General features: G+C 42.8%; 2 protein-coding genes across 3 annotated transcripts; one reads left to right on the forward strand and one right to left on the reverse strand.

The window, feature by feature from the left end:
* Positions 1-337: 337 nt before the first annotated feature.
* On the reverse strand, positions 338-7,508 carry LOC119503138 (zinc finger protein 239-like). 2 transcript variants are annotated; one of them, XM_037794739.1, is made up of 3 exons: positions 7,469-7,508; positions 4,203-4,392; positions 338-1,792 (listed from the first exon to the last, which is right to left on the reverse strand). In XM_037794739.1, the coding sequence occupies exons 2-3, from the start codon at positions 4,293-4,295 to the stop codon at positions 1,091-1,093; spliced, it is 795 nt and encodes a 264-aa protein (XP_037650667.1). In that variant the 5' UTR covers positions 4,296-4,392; positions 7,469-7,508; the 3' UTR covers positions 338-1,090. The 2 variants fall into 2 exon arrangements, with proteins under 2 accessions (XP_037650667.1, XP_037650668.1); XM_037794740.1 differs by lacking the exon at positions 7,469-7,508 and having other exon boundaries at positions 338-1,362; positions 1,447-1,792; positions 4,203-4,630.
* Positions 7,509-8,712: 1,204 nt separating this feature from the next.
* Positions 8,713-19,612, forward strand: bzw2 (basic leucine zipper and W2 domains 2). The gene is made up of 12 exons (XM_037794686.1): positions 8,713-8,974; positions 11,180-11,250; positions 12,041-12,217; positions 12,551-12,654; positions 12,993-13,058; positions 13,153-13,288; positions 14,584-14,693; positions 15,813-15,983; positions 16,070-16,216; positions 17,423-17,561; positions 17,704-17,826; positions 19,242-19,612. Exons 2-12 carry the CDS (start codon positions 11,187-11,189, stop codon positions 19,268-19,270), a joined length of 1,266 nt encoding a protein of 421 aa, XP_037650614.1. The 5' UTR covers positions 8,713-8,974; positions 11,180-11,186; the 3' UTR covers positions 19,271-19,612.
* The last annotated feature ends 1,515 nt before the right edge of the window (positions 19,613-21,127 follow it).

Below are 21,127 nucleotides of genomic sequence, written 5' to 3' on the forward strand. Positions count from 1 at the left end.
AGCTACCGCTTTGTTCTCTCTCACCGCGGACAGACAGCAGCCACACACACAAACACATCCACACACACACACACATATACACACACACACACACACACACACACACACACACATACATATACACACACACACACACATCCACAAATGTCAGTCACAGCTGCTGTGTGGGCTTTAACTACTGAGTTCATTAATTATCTGACTGGTGTCAGATGATTAATGATTATGAGTCCAATTAGCTCACGACTTAGTCCTAAAACAATGTTAATGCTGACAATTACAACAGCTCAACAAATATTGATTGATGGAAACAGTTTCAAACGAGGAGTCAAAGCATCTCTTTGTGTCGACTAATTTAATGAGAACATCGACAGATTCAAAACCACATTCAGTCATAGAAAATAAAAACAAGAATATAAATGTAAAATAAAGATTATTCAATGAAAATTACACAGAGGAGGAAAATATAATGTTGAACTATAAAACAATAAGAACAAAAGAATATGCATGAAGCTGATAAAAACAATAATGGGAACACATCTGGAATAAATCATTCTAAACTCAAGGCTCACATACTCTCTTTTTGGAGCTTTTGACCACCTTCCATGGCCTTCTTCAGCACTTAACCTTCCTCAGTTGTCATCACATGACGCTAGTCCAGCACAGTCACATGATAACAGGTGGTTGTATTCGGGGGGAGATGGTAACCCCTGTCTCTGTTCAAAGATGGTCTCTGGTGTCGGATGTGAATGTCCTCCTTGATCTTTCTCCAGCTGTTGACTCGTGGATGAATTATTGAACGGGTCTACGGGGCACAGGCCCAGGGGTTCGACTACAGTCAACAGTTTCTGGTCTTTATGTTCTAAACAGCATGTATGTTCTTGTGGCTACGGCTACATACTGACCTTTATTCATGTAATACATTTTTTTCTTTACCATCCATTAATCTGCTGATTATTTTCTTGATGAATTGTTTTGTAAAGTTACTGTTGGTCAAACTTCAATGTGGAGAGAAGCTCAGAATATAACAACATAGCTATCAGGGCATGGGGAAGAGGCAGGAGGAAACAGCTAGCTGGCCTCTGAAACATGTTCACAACGATGCAGTGTGAATGCACTGGTGGGATTTAAGGTGACTACTCTGAGTAAAGGTTTTACCACATTGGTCACACCGGTACGGTTTCTCTCCAGTGTGAATGCGTTGGTGTCTTTTAAGGGAACTATCCTGAGAAAAAGTTTTACCACATTGGTCACACCAGTACGGTTTCTCTCCAGTGTGAATGAGTCGGTGTCTGTTAAGGGCATTAACCTGAGAAAAAGTTTTACCGCATTGGTCACACCAGTACGGTTTCTCTCCACTGTGAATGCGTTGATGGACTTTAAGGGAAATATCCTGAGAAAAAGTTTTCCCACATTGGTCACACCAGTACGGTTTCTCTCCAGTGTGAACACATCGATGCATTTCTAGACCACCTTGACTGGTGAAAGCTGCCCCACATTGGTCACAGCTGTACGGTTTCTCTCCAGTGTGAATGCGTTGGTGGCTTTTAAGGTGAGTACTCCGAGAAAAAGTTGTACCACATTCGTTGCAGCTGTACGGTTTCTCTCCCGTGTGAATGCGTTGGTGTCCTTTAAGGTGAGTACTCCAAGAAAAAGTTGTACCACATTGGTCGCAGCTGTACGGTTTCTCTCCAGTGTGAACACGCTGATGAATCTTTAAACTTCCAGATGTTGTGAAGGATTTGCCACAGAGCTGACAGCTGTGACGTTTGAGTCCCCCTCCTTCTCTTCGTTTCTATAGCAACAGACAGACATAAAGAGAGAGAGAGTCAGTGAGATGCCATGGTGGAGCGAGCTATCTAAAACCATAAATAACATTTACAACATAACCCACAATGGGCCTCATGCAGCAACATTCCCTTAACTCTCTTTTAGGTTTTCTCTTAATTTTCTGTTAAGAGAAAAAATAAGAGAAGTCAACTCCAGATGCACCAGGTGTGCTGAATGATGAATCCCACTTGATGATAAATTGGAGGGTGTGGCTGATTGTTTATTATTAGCATAGGTCCCTCTAATCACTATATAAGGGCAGGAGTTGAGCCGTGTGTAAATATTCTGCAGCTGAACACACTCAATATCATCCAAGGGTTTTTATAGTCTTAATTGGGATCAATGGACCAATAGTATTTCTTTAGCCCACAAATTTAATCTAAGGGATAATGCCTGACGACCGTCTGATGAGCCTCCTCGAAGGCCATTAACTCCTGATTATGGACACCTCGAAGGACGTTATCTCACTTATACCATGGTCACTCACCAAAGAAAACAAATGAAGACCATTAATTTATATTTTCATGCGTTTTTCAAAAACAAAACTAAAGTTTTGTGTGTTCCAGTCGCCACCATGTGGTGTTCAGAAGATGAGGCACTGAAGGACTAATGTTATACTCAGTGTTGTTAATAAGATATTCAGATTGTTTTGCAGCCAGCGCATTAATTTAGAACGGTGAACAGACAGTTTCGCTGGAAATACTTAGTAGGTGTCCATTATCAGGAATTAATGGACACCCTGCAGCCAATCAGAATCAAGTATTCACCCCTATCCCATACAGCTACACGTGCACATCTAAGGGATAATGCCTGACGACCGTCTGATGAGCCTCCTCGAAGGCCATTAATTCCTGATTATGGACACCTCATAGTACTTCACTGCTTAAAGCCTCTGATGTTATTGCCTTCATACAGAGAGAGAGAGCATCCTTTATGGAGCTGAGCGACTCCCCTGCTTTGACTGCACTGATTGGAGTGTTTTTGATGCTGCAGCAGGAGCTACACTGAAAACGACCTGGCATCAGTGTGGAGGAGCCTGCAGGACGTCAGCAGCCCCCCCACTGTGGAGACTCATCAACTGGCTAACACCTGAATGTGTTTTACTGCAGGCTTGATAAGATCACATTCACACCCCCCCCCCCACCCCCACACACTCAGACCTGTAAAGATGAGGTGAGTCAGCTCTTTCGTTTGCATGATGAGACAAAGAATGAGATGTAGAAACTAATTTGCACTCCAATGGTCAGTATTTTTCCATCAATCCCTTCGTAGTCGAGAGAGGGCAGGGACAGAATATGTTAATCTAGTCTGCCAGACTCATTGATCCTTTATCTGACTGAGGTTTGTACAGGTTAAAATCTACGGCCCCGACCATGGCTCTGAAATATCAGTAAGTTAGAATCTACGGCCCCGACCATGGCTCTGAAATATCAGTAAGTTAGAATCTACGGCCCCGACCACGACTCTGAAATATCAGTAAGTTAGAATCTACGGCCCCGACCACGACTCTGAAATATCAGTAAGTTAGAATCTACGGCCCCGACCACGACTCTGAAATATCAGTAAGTTAGAATCTATGGCCCCGACCATGACTCTGAAATATCAGTAAGTTAGAATCTACGGCCCCGACCACGACTCTGAAATATCAGTAAGTTAGAATCTACGGCCCCGACCACGACTCTGAAATATCAGTAAGTTAGAATCTATGGCCCCGACCATGACTCTGAAATATCAGTAAGTTAGAATCTACGGCCCCGACCACGACTCTGAAATATCAGTAAGTTAGAATCTACGGCCCCGACCACGACTCTGAAATATCAGTAAGTTAGAATCTACGGCCCCGACCACGACTCTGAAATATCAGTAAGTTAGAATCTATGGCCCCGACCATGACTCTGAAATATCAGTAAGTTAGAATCTACGGCCCCGACCACGACTCTGAAATATCAGTAAGTTAGAATCTATGGCCCCGACCACGGCTCTGAAATATCAGTAAGTTAGAATCTACGGCCCCGACCATGGCTCTGAAATATCAGTAAGTTAGAATCTATGGCCCTGACCACGACTCTGAAATATCAGTAAGTTAGAATCTATGGCCCCGACCACGGCTCTGAAATATCAGTAAGTTAGAATCTACGGCCCCGACCACGACTCTGAAATATCAGTAAGTTAGAATCTATGGCCCCGACCATGGCTCTGAAATATCAGTAAGTTAGAATCTACGGCCCCGACCACGACTCTGAAATATTTGGCACTACACACTATTATTGTTCCACATTAAACCTGATGATAAAAACAGGATGAGACCGGGACCCTCAAGACTCTGCCTCGTGTCTTTAGTGTCATTATGACGTCATGAAGTCATGAACACTGACCTGAACATCGGTGGGATCAGAGGACGTGCCTGCTGCTGGTCTACTGGGGACCTTGTTGCTCTGCTGGTCTGGGTTCTGCTGGTCCTCCTCCATTCCGCTCTTGTAGTGGTCCTGGTCCTGGTTCTGGTTCTGGTTCTGGTTCTGGTCCTGGTCCTGGTCCTGGTTCTGGTTCTGGTTCTGGTCCTGGTCTCTGAGATCCAGCAGGTCTCCTCTCTGCTGTCCTGGATTCACTCTGGATTCTGTGCAAATCTCGCGATGCCTCCGTGTTCTCGCGGTCACTTATCCATTTTAGCCCCGCCCACACACACAATGACGTCATCGTGCTGCGTTCAGGACAAGTGGGAACTTTGGCTGCTTCCCCCATGTCCTCTATATATCTTTAAATTGCTGCATTGGCGTTTTAAACAGTTATTTATTTTTTTTTTTTATTTCAAAATGACAGTATCCATAGTAACAGCAGAAAACATTAAAAACATTTACATACAAAAGAAGCATAGCGAAAACATAAACAAAGAGCTGTGACAAACATAAAAGGACAACAGAAATGAAACAAAACCAACATAAAATAAAAAAAAACACCATAAAAAAATAAATAATAATAAAAAAAGACCACGCGAGAGTATGACAATAATTTCACTTAAAAACATTAACGATATTGCATACATTTTTTTTTTTTTTTGCTTTTTGGTTTTGTGAGGAATAAATTGTTTACAGATATAATTCCATTTCTTTCATAAATACGAAGAAATTAGGCTTTTTTTGGGTAAATTTACACTTGTGAATGTGGAACTTCACGAGAATTAAAATGAAATTAATAAGAAAAAATGCATTACTGTCTTTGTCACTGTAACCATAGCAACCAAATATAATATTTCTATAGTACAGTGCAAAATCTGAGAAAATGTTAAGCGTTTTAAACAGTTATTAAACAGTTAACAGGACCAGATGAAACCATGTTCACCGTTTTAAAATCAACATGTTCTTTGTAACTCACACAAATGTCGTCACGTATCAAACTAATGTAGAATTATATCAGACAAAACCTGATCACGTGAATTAGTATGTTGTATTATACTGTGCACACATCATGATATGTTCCACATAAAGAAGAGTAAATATGTCACCATCCATCTTATTCTGTTCCTCAATCACTTCAACACGTCTGCTGAAACACTGAGCAAATAACTGGTGGCTGAGGGTGCAGAATATGCAAAAGCCCTTTCCACAATTTTTGTCCAAGCTTTTGGGACAGAGAGCACAAAGAAGTCCTGTGAACGCAGTGAATACCGTCCACAATTTTTTTGCGTAGTAAAAACACTTAAGTATTGTGGGAGCAGACCCAGAATCACTTTATATATAAGGATGTACCAATGGAGAGACCCTATGGGTTGCCAGTGCAGGCCATCCCACCCGAGAGTCCAACTCACAGTGGTGAGTCAGAGCTTTACTATCTGTAGTGAACCTCGAGGATGCACGGTGAGCTACATCAACCATATGAAGGCACTGAGCAGAGGCATGCATCTACAAAACATCTCCATAATCTAAAACCGGTAAAAATATTGTAGAAACAAGACGCTTTTTTACATTAAAAGAAAAACACAACTTGTTTCGAAAACAAAAACCCAGTTTTAGCCTCAGTTTTTTTAACAAGGTACAGTACATGTGGTTTAAAAGTAAGGGAGTCATCGATCAAGATGCCAAGGTATTTGTAGGCCTTGACAGCCTCAATCTCCTTTCCATCCACAGTAAGCACAGGAACATCTTGTGACCTACACTTTGCTTTGGAAAACAACATAAGTCTTATATATATAATATAAGGTCTTATCTGCATTTAAAACAACAATTAAGTGCACTCACCACATCAGTTCACACTGAGCAGCAAATCATCACACATCTACTAAAACTTATCAGACTCTCTCTGTCTCTGTGTACTTTTCATAATTTTTTCATACATTTTTCGGAAGTTTTTTCCAATTTTTTCTGACTTTCTTTTTTTTTTTTTTTTTACTTTTTTTGGACATTTTTCTGAATTCTTTTCTGACATTTTTTTCAGGCATTTTTCTGAATTTTTTTGTACTTTTTTCAGACTTGTTTTTGAACATTTTTCAGACTTCTTCGGAAGCTTTTTCAGATTTTTTTCAGACTTTTTTTACTTTTTTTGGACATTTTCTGAATTTTCATAATTTTTTCAGAGATTTTTCGATAGTTTTTTCAGACTTTTGTTTTTGTACTTTTTTGGAAATTTTCTGAATTTCTTTCAAGCATTTTTCAGTTTTTCTCACACTTTTTTTTGGAAATTTTTTGACAATTTTTCAGACTTCTTCGGAAGTTTTTTCAGATTTTTTTCTGACTTTTTTAAAACTTTTTTTGGACATTTTCTGAATTTCTTTCAGAAATTTTTCTGACTTTTTCATAATTTCTTTCAGAAATTTTTTTCTGACATTTTTCATAATTTTTTTCAGATATTTTTCGCATTTTTTTCAGACATTTTTGGAGGTTTTTTTTAAACATTTTTCAGACTTCTTCGGAAGCTTTTTCAGATTTTTTTTCCGACTTTTTTTTTTTTTTTACTTTTTTTGGACATTTTCTGAATTTTTTTCTGAATTTTTTTTTTTTTTTTGGACATTTTTCAGTTTTTTTCAGAAATTTTTCGGAAGTTTTTTCAGATTTTTTTCTGACTTTTTTTTTTTTTACTTTTTTTGGACATTTTTCAGAATATTTGGGACATTTTACAGAATTTTTTTCGGACATTTTTGGTGGGGTTTTTTCAAACATTTTTTAGACTTAATAATTTTTTCAGAAATTTTTCGGAAGTTTTTCCGATTTCTCTCTGACTTTTTTGGACATTTTCTGAATTTTTTTGTACTTTTTCCTGTTTTTTTTGGACATTTTTTGGACATTTTTCGGAGTTTTTTTTTTTTTTTTTTTTTAAATTTTTCAGGACAATTTTCAGACTTTTTTTACAACATTTTTTGGACATTTTTCAGACTTCTTTGGAAGTTTTTTCAGATTTTTTTCTGACTTTCTTGGACATTTTTCGGAGTTTTTTTCAGACATTTTTTCGGAAGTTCTTTTAGACATTTTTCTGACTTTTTGGGACATTTTACAGATTTTTTTCCGGACATTTTTCGGACTTTTATTTCAGACATTTTTCAGATTTGTTTGGACCTTTTTTGGAAATTTTTCTAAATTTTTTCCCGATTTTTTTAGACATTTTTCTGACATTTTCCGGTGTTTTTTCCGATTGTATGGGACATTTGTCGGACTTTTCCTGGTCCTTGTCCTGGTCCTGGTCCTGGTCCTGGTCTGGAGCTTCAATCAGAGAACAGGAGCTGCATTAGAGAGCTGAGAGGCTAACGCTAGCAGCTAGCAGGCTAACTGGCTGTATTCGGGTCTAACTCGGTTAATATTCTTCTCTTCGCGTCTGCGTTGACTTCAGCTCAAAGGAACCGTGTTAAGTGAGTGTTTACCTGAGGTCTCACCTGTTCAAACGGATCAAAGATGCTCGTCAGCTAACAAAACAACTATCCCGCCAACAGCCTGACGTCACAACCAGACAACCGCACTTCCGGTTACAAGTACTTCCGGTCTGGTTTTTCAGTTTAAAGTGAGAGAACGTCTCCACCTGGAGGTCAGGAGGGAAACTACAGCTACACACAGTTCATGTCAGCTGTCCGCATTCCCACACGTTTTCATCAGGAAATGCATTATCTAGTTGTAACATAGATTGTTAAAATGATGGATGACAACAATAGTCAACATATGGGATTCCATTTTTTTGTTTGTTTCATCTGTAGAGTACAATATGGTTCTTCACAGTGTACCACTACTAGTTCACGAGTATGGAGAGAATTTGGATGGAAGAATCTTACTAGATTCTTCACGTTATTAACGTGGGTGTTAATCCTGTAATATTCTGGGTGCTGATAGCCTTGTGCCTCAATGCATGCTGGGATAGGCTCCAGTCCCAGGGACCGTTACGGACAGCATCTTACATGTCCATGATCCTGTTAGTGACATCATCCAGGCTGTGCTCAGGTGTAAACAAAAGCTGAAGAGTAACAACCGGTTTAAAAAGGTTTACTTGAGCGACTGATGAAGCGGAACCCAGAAGCAACTGCAGCTTCCGCCGTCCCCGGCAGGTTCACCTGAGGAGGATCTGCCCAACAGAACAAACTGTTTGTTTTTGCGAGAGATGTGTGTTTTACTGGTTTGGTGTAAGCTTTTGTGGTTAGTGTGTAGATTTTTGCAAAACTAGCCTACTGTTTCAAACAAAGCACCTAAGCAATCAGAAATAAACTGAATATGTTCTGTGTGTGTGAGCAAGTGAGTGATGGCAGTGAACGGACTGTCGGCTCCTGAGCTGACCGAGATCCAGACAACAACAGGGATTGATGCTGTGGATTAGAAAGTGCTGTAATCCGTGACCCAGCCAATCCAATCCCTGCCACAGACATGGGAGCTTTTCTGGCAACTTGTAGTAGGTTGTGTCTTTCAAAATAATATCAACTAACATACCATGTGTGTGTGTGTATATGCATGCATCCACGCACACAAACACACACATGGTATGCATGCATCATGAATGAATGAATGAATGAGTGAAAAAGAGAGGGGGGGGGGGGGTAATGAGTATGAGCTGGATGACACGTGTCTCAGTAAGAGGGATGAGCCCACTATAGAGTTTATAGAGCCGAGCACACAGTTATCAGGCAGAACAACACTCAGACACTCAACGCAGTCCAACCTGAAGCACAAGGAACTCACTGCTGGTAAGCGCGGGATTTTTACAATTATCTTTATATATCATTTGGGGGGAGTCTGCTTAAATTTGACAAGTGTTATGTACATTTTTATTATAATCACTAGGGTTCAGTGTCTTGTGTCCCACTTTGGTGTGTAACAGGTGCCGGCAATCTCCAGCCGACCACACTCACATGTTCTGGTCCTGTCCGAAGCTCAATACATTTTGGTCAGAGATCTTTAACACACTTAACGTAGCAGATAATGCTGCTGTTATCCCCCCCGGCCCTCTCTTGGCTTTGTTCGGAGTCCTTCAGCCCAACATTTCTACAGACATGCAACATGTTCTCTCCTTCACCACCTTGTTGGCAAGGCAACTTATTCTGTTTAAATGGAAACATTTTCTACCTCCGACTCACAACAGGTGGGGGATAGATACGTTACTGTCTAAATGTCGATTTTCCCTTAACTTAAGGGTTCCCTAAATTCTTTTGAAAAGACTTGGAAACCTCTTCTAAACCATTTTGAATCTCTGACCCCCTCGCCTGGCTGTGACCTCTGAGCCTCCTTATTTGTTTTGTTGGATTGGTGTTGTTATAATTATTTATTTATTTTTATCTCAATTCTTTTTTTTAATTTAATTTTATCTATGTTTTTTTTTGAATATGTGAATGTTGTATGTGTTTTATTATTTCATGTGTCTAGTGTGTTTCTAATTTTGGCGTCATTGCTGCCTTAAAGGGACTATTTGTAACTTTTTAAGCGTATAAATGTAGCGGGTCGCCACACATGCGCGCTCACATATGCGCGTTTACGTGTGGCCGCTGCCTCTCCAACTCTGCCTGCCTGCCTTCACTCAGACAGAGCGCGCGTTCTCAACTCGCTCCACCTCTAGACGTGAACGCGCGCTCACTCCACACTGCAGAAGAGTTAGTTTAACTCTGAGAATATCTAGTGAATGTTCAGTGGACGTTTCTGCAGAAATAACTGCTGCAGCTCCTCCAGACCAACAGAGGTTTCCCGTGTCTTGTGAAGTGACGGGGCTCCGCAGAGAGAAACGTTATCGTCTCGTTACCGACCGGGTGCCGGTGTCTCCTCTGCTCTCTCCGGCTGCGGGTGGAGAGAGCAGGGAGACACGCTGCAGAGCCTCGCTGCATCAGCCTGCGCTGAGGCACTAAAAGCCAACACTAAGATCAGATCTAAATCATGTTCATGGAGAGACCTTCGTCTGGTCAGCTAACATTACTGCCAAGCAGCTGAAATATAGAGTGATATTGTGGTTTTAGCTGACATGTGTCGCCTCTCTGTTTTGAGCGATGCTCGTTCAGGTATATTTAGAGCAAGCAAGCGCGAGCCCGACGCTGACTTTAGTTGACTTCACGGCCACAGGTGTCACTGTTAACAAGCATTTCTGAAAGTTACAAATAGTCCCTTTAAGTCTTATAGCTTTTAGAGTTATATTGGTTATTTCCTTTATTGTCAGGGGTGTGGGGAGGGGGGGGACTACTTATTTGCTCTGTAATTTATATGCCTTGCAATGTTCTTCCAATAAAAAAAAATAAATAAAGAAACGTTAATGTGTTGAGTGAAGAAGGAAGGTTAAACGCGCTTCAGCCGCCTCACAAGGAATAGTAGGACTGTCCGGTGCTCACTGAGTAGGGCAGTCTTGTGACAGGAGAGACTTCAGAGAGCAGGTCCAAAGCACACTGGAGCACTCTGATGAAGACGCCAACTGCTTCTTCATCAAGTACAAAAGTATTAACATCAAAATATACTTAAAGTACCAAAAGTACTCATTATGCAGAATATATACACTGCCAGGCAGCTTGTGAATTTCATCAAGGGATCAATAAAGTCAATAAACGTTATCCAATTTAACACATCATAATTCATTTGTTGATAATATTTTGTATTACTCTGCATCTGTAAAGTAACTAAAGTTATAAATAAATGCAGTGGAGTAAAAAGTGCAATATTTGCCTCTGAGATGTAGCGGAGGAGAAGTATAATGTAGCAGTAAATGGAAATATCCAAGTAAAGTATAAGTACGTTAATATTGTATTTAAGTAAATGTACTTAGTTACTTTCCACCACTGCATGCAGGCATAGTAAAGGCATATTCCAAATTAATGATTGTAGGCAAAACCTAATGCAAATGGCCGATGTACCTATATCTGTCAGTCTCAGTGAAACATGTCGGACTGACTGAGTGTCTGTCTGTGTTGCTGCTTCAGGACTTGTATGACTACCGGTAAGCAGCAGAAGCCAGTGCTCACAGGCCAGAGGTTTAAGACCAGGAAAAGGGGTGAGTACCAAAGAGGGCTTCGTATGAGCTCGGCAGCGGCGATGTCCTCCTTTACCAAAGCGACAAAAATCGGTCTGGTTCTCTGCACGTTTCAAACCTTCGCAAATTTATATTATGCAAAAAATAGTATTTATATTATATTAAATTAATCAGAGACTAAACCGCAATATTGACATGGACATTTAATTTAAGTTATTTGGGTTGAATCTGTTCTTAAAGGAACGCTCTCTCTCTCTGAAATGACCTGTGATTGGTCAAAGTCTCCCGTCACAGGCTAGATGTTCTAAAGCCTGAAAACAGAGCCATGAGGAGGAGCAGAAGTCTAGTTTCTCTCAGAACACCTGAAGTACAATATGCTGAAAGGTTATTTTGGGATTTTTGCCCAATGATGCCAAAAATATTCTGCCTACTGCAGCTTTAAAGCTGTTGTTATTATTCCCACAAGGACGGCCGCACTGACATGAACTGATGTGGAATCCTGACAAGGAAACGTTTGGATCTTTTATACTCTGTACGGGTTTCTCCTGGCGGCAAACTGACATTCTCAAAGCAGCTCAAAGCTCTCCGTTTTCTCCGCCCATCTGCGTCAACGTAGTTAGAAAAATTTGGATATGCACGGACAGACGAACACCTGCCGCTCAGAGCCCGAAGGGCCGTGTCTGATAGTGTGATGTCACTTGCAGAAGTAATGTAAAGTTTATGTAGTAAATAACTTAGAAAGTAGCCTACAATGACATGTGTACGCATGTTCTATCTTTTTTTGCATTGATCTTGTGATTCTCTGCTCTAGATGAAAAAGAGAAGTTTGAGCCAACAGTTTTTCGAGACACGATTGTTGCGGGCCTCAACGAAGCCGGTGGCGACTTGGATGCTGTAGCCAAGTTTCTAGATGTCACGGGGTCGCGACTGGACTACAGACGCTATGCTGACACTCTGTTTGACATCCTCATCGCAGGAAGCATGCTTGGTGAGTGTTGTCACTGTGGCCGTCTACACAGCTGAGGTAATCGTTAGTGGCAGTGCAGTGCAGAGCATACAGTCATAAATGAGTATTGGGCTGATGGGTCCAGTAGTAGCCTGTGCAGGATTAGCCGTGGACAGACAGATGTACACACACACACACATAATCTTCTCCCAGGCTTACGCCTGACGGATATAACACATGATACAACATCAAGCAGGCAGTTGAATATGCTTAAAGCGATCTGAACCATCACACGGCTGTCCAGCTTGGGACAGGAAACGCTCTCAACAACAGGTCCAAGAGCTCTAACTTTAAACCTCCTGGTCCCTTCCTCAGCTCCTGGTGGGACTCGTATCGATGAAGGAGACAAGAACAAGGTGACGGCATTTTGCGTGTTCACCACTGAAGAAAGCCATGCCTCACTACGCCTACATGCTCAGGTACGTCCACGCTCACCTTTGTACTGACTGTGACAAACAGGAAAGACGGCGGGCTTCTGTTAAATGATATAGATCCTTTCTCGTCTTCTGACCACTCAAAGCGCTTTAATAATAAAGTATTTTGGGGTTCAGTATCTTGCTCAAGGACTCTTCGACATGCAGACCGGAGGAGCCGGGGATCAAACCGCCAATCTTCCAATTAGTGGACGACCTCCTGCGCCACAGCCGCCCCTTTAACATCTGGGTTCAATGGACTCACTGGCCAATCAGATTAACATCATACAGACTTACTGACTGTCGTTTGGCTAATTATGTCACGGTCCACTTTGTGATTGCAGGTTTTCAATAAGCTCATCAGAAGATACAAATATCTGGAGAAGGCCTTTGAGGATGAAATCAAAAAGGTTAATCTTCACATGTTCAGTATTGTGTTGGTTTGTTACGGTCGTAACATCTGACTGTGACTGTCCTCACAGCGGGCTTTCTGTTGCTGTGTAGCTTCTGCTCTTCCTGAAGGGCTTCAGTGAGTCGGAACAGACCAAGCTAGCCATGCTGACGGGCATCCTGCTGGCCAACAGCACACTCCCAGCTGCCATCATCAACAGCCTGTACACCGATAACGTGGTCAAAGATGGTGAGAGGACACAACTCTGCTGTATTCTGCTATAGATTACTGCCTAATAGCAGCCGGTCTAACTGGGAGTAGTGGAGGTGGTTATAGTAGATAATAGATTTGATGTTCAGCAGTGAAGTTCACAAGACTTCATAAAATTAAACTAATAATCAGGAAAACATGCCATAAATTATCAGACTGTGACTGGGGCCTAAATTTACCTAAACTGCAGAGAGAGACAAAACAGGTCTTTAAAGGTCCCATATCATAAAAAAGTGTGATTTTCATTTTTTTTTTTTATTATAAAGCAGGCTTAAGTTCTATAGAAATACTGTGAAAGTATCGAAACACTCAATCCACAGGGAAATACACACAGCCGTATTCAGAAACTCTGCATTTGAAACAAGCTGTGAGGATTTCTGCACATTCGTGATGTCACAAATATACAATATTTAGACCCTTGACACAGATTTAAAAGTAAACATTCTAAATGTGTTCCAGTTTATTCCTGGTTGCAGTGGATGTGTGTCATCAGCTGACAGGAAGTACACATGGACCCAAACTGTTGCCTAGCAACGCAATTCTGTTTTGCAATTTTGTAGCAATTCCATTGAAATGCACTAAAACAGAGTGTTTAAGACAGAGGGTAAATACAGGAATATTCAGGCAGACAGTAAGAGGAAAATAAAGGTTTTTCTTAACATTACAGGATGTAAACATGTTCTAGTAGAAACACAAAATACAAGTGTGAACCTGAAAATGAGCACGATATAGGACCTTTAATTCTAATTTCTCCTTTTACCCAGTTAATGCACTTTTAAAGATTGTCTCCATGTTTACCTGTCTGGAAGTCAGTTTAACGTTGTTTTCGACAGCACAACAACAGATCCCAACGGAGCACGCTCCATTCTGCTGCTCTCATGTTCCCTTTACACAAGAATACTATTTACTTTCACTAATTATTATCAGTCTCTTCTACTTTGCAGTTCATTTTCAAGCTGCTGCCTATTAAAGTCAACATGTCCTGCAGAAGTATTTCACGTTAAAAGTAGCTCAGTTGGGAAAACAAATCCCTTTCCTGGTAAGCTTTTATTGTGAAACATCTGCAGGAACTGTTGGAAATACAGTGAATAAAATACAGACTAAAACCATAAAGGACTGTTCACTTTATAAATTGCTATACTTAAAGATATTGATTAAGATGTGTGAAGATGTGAAATTGGGCATCAAGGACCACCAGTAAGTATTATGTCAAATGACAAAGAAGATATTTCTTTCCTAACTGACTTCTTTGTTTCTGGACATCACTTTTTCAGGGATCTCTGCAGCCTTTGCTGTGATAATGTTCAAAGCATGGATTGCAGAGAAAGATGCCAATTCAGTGACCTCGTCTTTGAGGAAGGCAAACCTGGATAAAAGACTTCTGGTAAGAATAAAAACAAGGATCAACAGGAGGTTTACCGGAGAGTGTGACACATTTCAGAGAGTCAGAGAGTAACGTACTGGTCCCTTATCAGTAGGACTGAATGCAAAGCATTAATATCAGGAGAGTTTCCACTGATCGTGTTCATCTGTCAACCCGAGGGCAAGCAGAGGGCAACAATGCAAACTGAATATACTAAATTGTCTCTAACATCTACACTAATCTTCCATTTCTGTTGTGAAGTTTGAAGAAGACCTTTGCAAAAGCAACACTGTTAATTCCGGCTGCATTATTGTGCACCTGATACTGAAGCAGGAACTTGTTCCTATTTAAATCTGCACACATGTTGATGTCAAGCTTCCAGTTTCTTTTACCAACTAGACGGACACTCAGAGATACAGACCTCCGCCAAGGCAGCCCAGTCTTCCATGATATGCAAATCTAGAAAGCACAACCACTCTTATGTCTGGATATGTTTCCAAAACTGCTGTATTATTTTACTTTAATTACAATGAGTTCGCGCATGTGCCACAAATTCAGTTCACTTTGCTATGGACACTGTGTGTAAGTGGAAAATAATGTGTGTATCCGCCCCGTGATTCGGATCTGCTCCAATATGTAATAGGTTCTTCTTCCTTGATACTCATGCTACGCCCTTCCACCAAGATTCATGAAAACTGGGCCAGTAGTTCTTTTTTGTGATTCTGCTGAGAAATAAACAAACCAACGAACCCAACCGAAAACATAACCTCTTCGGTGGAGTTAATGATTTTTTCTATTCACATTCAATTGTTGCTCAGAGAGATCTTTGTCTCTTTGTCTGGTTGAACCATTGTACAGCGTTTTGTTCTCCAGGTACAAAACAATCATTCATCTCTTTATAGAGCACTTTCTAGAACCAAAGAGCATTTAAACATGGAGAGTAGTTCTCTCAGACGTCTGACTGGACCCAATGAAGCTTTGTGGCAGCAGATTCTGATCTCTCGGTATGATACCGTAGTTAAAGTCACCAGACCATCAGTCTGAGTTCTGTTGGACCTCTCTATAGGAGGATAAGCTGTTATCATTTCTAAAGCAATGTATTGTATTTTGTTCTTTGTTTCCCGCCCATGTTGACTTCAGGAGCTGTTTCCTGCTAACAAGCAGAATGTGGAGCATTTCTCTAAGTACTTCAATGACGCCGGGCTCAAAGAGCTGTCTGACTTCCTGCGTCTGCAGCAGAGTCTGGGAACCCGCAAAGAGCTGCAGAAAGAACTGCAGGAGCGCCTGTCCCAGGAGTGCCCCATCAGAGAGGTACCGGGGTTCTACCGGCGTAGCGATCATACCGTAGTGTAATCAGATCTGGGGCCAGGCCTTACTGTATGCTCATGTGTGTTCAGATGGTGGTGTATGTGAAGGAGGAGATGAAGAGGAGCAATCTGCAGGAGCAGGCTGTGATTGGCCTGTTGTGGATGTGCCTGATGAACGCTGTGGAGTGGAACAAGAAGGAGGAGCTGGTCACAGAGCAGGCACTCAAACACCTCAAAGTAGGTCACACACACAGCTGATCACGGCACAACACAGAGTCCCTCGTCAGCTAGAACAAAAAGGTTTTTTACAACATTTTCCTACAACGTTCTCGGCAGTAAGTCGGACTCGTTTCCGGTCGGGGGTTGGCCTCCGCCAGGGCTGCACTTTGTCACCAATCGATGCGTAGTCGGGGAGGGGGGTTTGCAGTTTGGTGCGCTGAGGATCTCATCGCTGCTTTTTGCAGATGATGTGGTCCTGTTGGCATCATCGGTCTGTGACCTCCAGCACTCACTGGAGCGGCCGGGATGAGGATCAGCACCTCTAAATCTGAGGCCATGGTTCTCAGCAGGAAACCGGTGGATTGCCTACTCCGGGTAGGGAATGAGTCCTTACCCCAAGTGAAGGAGTTCAAGTACCTCGGGGTCTTGTTGGTGAGTGAGGGGACGATGGAACGTGAGATTGGTCGGAGAATCGGAGCAGCTGGGGGGCGGTATTGCATTCGCTTTACCGCACCGCTATAACGAAAAGAGAGCTGAGCCGGAAGGCAAAGCTCTCGATCTACCGGTCAATCTTCGTTCCTACTCTCACCTATGGTCCTGAGGGCTGATGGGTGAAGACCCAAAGAACTAGATCGCGGGTACAAGCGGCCGAGAATGGGTTTCCTCAGGAGGGTGGCTGGTGTCTCCCTTAGAGATAGGGTGAGAAGCTCAGTCATCCGTGAGGGGCTCGGAGTAGAGCCGCTGCTCCTTTGGGTCGAAAGGAGCCAGCTGAGGTGGTTCGGGCATCTGGTTAGGATGCCCCCCCCCACTGGGCGCCTCCCTTGGGTGGTGTTCCAGGCACGACCAGCTGGGAGGAGACCACGGGGAAGACCCAGGACTAGGTGGAGAGATTATATCTCCACACTGGCCTGGGAACGCCTCGGGATCCGCCAGTCAGAGCTGGTTAATGTGGCCCGGGAAAGGGAAGTTTGGGGTCCCCTGCTGGAGCTGTTGCCCCCACGACCCGATCCCGGATAAGAGGCTGAAGATGAGATGAGACCCCTTTTTTTACTGAACAGAAGAAGCCAAAGTTCTCCAATGTAAACTAGTACAGGATGCGTTCAGGCACAGTAACATGAATATTGGTATCATTAGGAATACTTTATGTATAGGTAGGTATAGGAGGGTCAGATGTTCACTGTGTGTGTGTGTGTGTGTGTGTGTGCGTGTGTGTGTGTCTGTCAGTACTATGCTCCTCTGCTGGCCGTGTTCAGCACTCAGGGTCAGTCTGAGCTGGTGCTACTGCTGAAGATCCAGGATTACTGCTACGACAACATCCACTTCATGAAGTCCTTCTCTAAGATAGTGATGCTCTTCTACAAAGGTCAGTATCTCACACGTATCAATCTGCATCTACATGCTATCCTTTTGCATCTGGTCATTATCCTCCAGATGTGTTTGTTGTCTTTGTTTGGCGTCCGGGTTTTAAGCTCCTCGTACTAAATGTTCTTCTCTCTTTAACTCAGCCGACGTCCTGAGTGAGGAGGCCATCTTAAAGTGGTACAAAGACGCCCACGCCGCCAAAGGGAAGAGTGTCTTCCTGGAACAGATGAAGAAGTTTGTTGAGTGGCTCCAGAATGCTGAAGAAGGCAAAAACTATATTAATAATAATCAATTATAATCATGTCCCCAGACTCTGTCAGGAGTATTTGTTATTACTGCCACCAAGCGTGCCCTCGTGGAACATATTAAATCAGAATGGGATGTCATTTGCATCGTTTTATACTAAATTGACCGTAAAAATATTTATTTTTGATTTGGAAAAGAAATGTTTAACAAGCTTTATTAATTAAATGAGAAATACGAATTGGAATATATTTCATGACTACAAAACTGTATTTTTTGTTAACACGACATGCTGCTCTTTTTGTCTTAAAGGGACTGTTTGTAAGAATCCTAAATGTCTTGTTAACAACTTCACCTGTGGCCGTTAAGTCAACTAAAGTCAGCGTCCTGTTGCTCGCGCTTGTGCTCGCTCTACATAGACATGAAGGAGCATCGCTCAACACAGTGAGGAGACACACGTCAGCTAAAAGCACAATATCACTCTATATTCCAGCTGCTTGGCAGTAATGTTAGCTGACCAGACCAAGCTCTCTCCATGAATCAATGCTGATCCTAGTGTTGGCTTTTCCCGCCTCAGCCTCCCGACCGCGGCCGGAGGGAACGGGGGAGACGCCGGAGTTTTGGTCGGAGACGATAACGTTTCTCTCTGCGGAGCCCCGTCACGTCACAAGACACGGGAAACCTCTGTTGGTCTGGAGGAGCTGCAGCAGTTATTTCTGCACAAACGTCCACTGAACATTCACTAGATATTCTCAGAGCTAAACTAACTCTTCTGCAGTGTGGGGTGAGCAGCATGCACGTGAGAGGTGGAGAGAGAGAGAGAGAGAAGGAGCACGGTGTGTGAGTGAAGGCAGGCAGAGGAGCAGAGGAGCAGAGACTCCGGTCCTGGAGACCAAAGCTACGGTCTCCCCCGCGTCCTCCGACCGCGGTCGGGAGGCTGAAGCAGGAAGAGTTAACACTGTTTTGCAAGACGGGCCTCACCAGACACAACCCCGCGGTTCTGGTGCCCCCGTGCAGTCTGAACAGCGTAGCTACACACGAGCCGTAATGATTTATACGTGTAACAAGTTACAAACAGAACCTTTAAAGCATATCTGTGGGGATATTCTGTTCTGTGAAATGACTTTGAATCAGATGTGTGTCTGCTATCTGCATGCATTAACTGTATGACTTAGTAGAAGATAGTATATCATAATAACAGGACTCAAAAAGTATTCCGTAATTATATTCAGTATTATCATTTATGACTTCATATGACATCATGATTTGTTTTTGGTAAAACATAATGACATAATAACTCATAAATAGGATAACTTTAAATGATGACGGCTTCAGTACCCATACAGCAGGTTCTTGCTTTGACAGTCAGCCGTGTAGTTGTCAGAATAACCAGCAGATGGAGCCGTCATGTTATGCCTTCTCTTCTTCTTGTCCACAGAGTCCGAGTCCGAGGGGGAGGAGGCCTAGTTCCTGTAGTCTGCATGTGGCCCTGAACGACAGCCAGCAGCTAGTTAACATGTGTAGAGGAGGTGCTCCAACCGGCACCACCACAGACCCACTCCCCTCCTGTGGCAGCTCAACACCGTCAGATAACCCCACGAGTCTCTGGACACTGGACCAGGAGTCTGTCCCACGGATGGAGACGGCCTTACTGGTGTCCATCCACCTCTGTACAGACTCCATCTATATATGACTCTGTCCAGGAATAGAAACATGTCCTCTGCAGTAGATGTAGATGTACGTATGTGAGTTTTGAGTAACTTGGCTACGCTCTCATGTTTTTATGAATAAACTGGTTTTATATATATGTATGTGTACGCTCCGATTCTTCTTCTCCTTCTACCACCTGCACAATATTGCTGAGATCAGACCCTCTCTCTCACGCCCTGCTGCCGAGAGGCTCATCCACGCCTTCATCTCCTCCCGCCTCGACTACTGCAACTCTCTCCTGTATGGCATCAGCACCACCTCCATTCAATGTGTGTGTGTGTGTGTGTGTGTGTGTGTGTGTGCGTGTGTGTGTGTGTGTGTGTGTGTGTGTGTGTGTGTGTGTGTGTGTGTGTGTGTGTGTATGTGTGTGTGTGTGACCCAGAAACGATGTGTGTTCTCTTCAAGCCAACGGGGTCGCTGATGAATCATAAATGAAGTGTGAGAGTAACATGAGACAGGAGGAATCAGAAGCAGCATCACCTCACAGACTGCAGCCGATACTGACTGACTAACTCCACCTGACTGACTGCAGGTCAGTAACTGACTGCAGGTCAGTCTAGAGTCAGTGACTGACTGCAGGTCAGTAACTGACTACAGGTCAGTAACTGACTGCAGGTCAGTAACTGACTGCAGGTCAGTAACTGACTACAGGTCGGCGTAGAGTCAGTAACTGACTGGAGGTCAGTCTAGAGTCAGTGACTGACTGCAGGTCGGCGTAGAGTCAGTAACTGACTGCAGGTCAGTAACTGACTGCAGGTCAGTAACTGACTGCAGGTCGGCGTAGAGTCAGTAACTGACTGCAGGTCGGCGTAGAGTCAGTAACTGACTGCAGGTCAGTAACTGACTGCAGGTCAGTAACTGACTGCAGGTCGGCGTAGAGTCAGTAACTGACTGCAGGTCGGCGTAGAGTCAGTAACTGACTGCAGGTCGGCGTAGAGTCCGTTACTGACTCTACAGTCAGTAACTGACAGAGTCAGTATCGAAGCCTCTCCATGCTGATTCTACTGATCCACATCCTTTCTGGAAGACTTTCAGAGGAAATAGCAGCACTTCCTCTGCAGCCAATCAGCAGCCGGATGCTCTGGAGCCTCATTGAGTCACATGCCGAGCAGGTGTCAAGTTAAATCAGGTGACCACACTGACACCGGAAGCTCATCTAAATGTGTCTTCAAAATAAGAGCATGGACTTTCAGTTGACATGAGTTCACTAAACACATTCAAACACCCGGCATTGACTGTGATTCAGTCGTATTGAGTGACATCAGTATCTGTAGAGGTTCTCTGATTATCCCCTCAGAAAGCTGTTGATGGTAAAGGCCACCGTGTTTCTGCCACCATGAGGATATTAATGTCTCTTTATAAATGTTGACTTCATAATGAAATCTTTCAGGTTATAGTGATATTTTTCTTGTGACTGTGACACAGCGGATTCTCATTAAAACAACGTACCAACTTAGCACCTTACAAAATAACTCTTGTAATACCATAAGTCGGTATGTCTGTGTAATAAGAATGTTTAGGTTTCAGTCGTAGAGAGACTCTCAGACATTACAATATTATTATTATAATTCACTAAACATAAGCGACTGCAACTTAATCATCAGCTGAGTGGAG

The sequence above is a fragment of the Sebastes umbrosus genome, chromosome 15, assembly GCF_015220745.1.
Source record: "Sebastes umbrosus isolate fSebUmb1 chromosome 15, fSebUmb1.pri, whole genome shotgun sequence".
Lineage (NCBI taxonomy): Eukaryota > Metazoa > Chordata > Actinopteri > Perciformes > Sebastidae > Sebastes > Sebastes umbrosus.

Bases quoted from the DNA above. Each gene is read 5' to 3' on its own strand.
- LOC119503138 (XM_037794739.1), bottom strand. From the start codon at position 4,295: ATGGAGGAGGACCAGCAGAACCCAGACCAGCAGAGCAACAAGGTCCCC. The intron at 1,793-4,202 runs GTCAGTGTTCAT...CTGTTGCTATAG, and splicing joins CTGATCCCACCGATGTTCAG to AAACGAAGAGAAGGAGGGGG.
- bzw2 (XM_037794686.1), top strand. From the start codon at position 11,187: ATGACTACCGGTAAGCAGCAGAAGCCAGTGCTCACAGGCCAGAGGTTT. The intron at 11,251-12,040 runs GTGAGTACCAAA...TCTCTGCTCTAG, and splicing joins GTTTAAGACCAGGAAAAGGG to ATGAAAAAGAGAAGTTTGAG. The intron at 17,562-17,703 runs GTCAGTATCTCA...TCTTTAACTCAG, and splicing joins AGTGATGCTCTTCTACAAAG to CCGACGTCCTGAGTGAGGAG.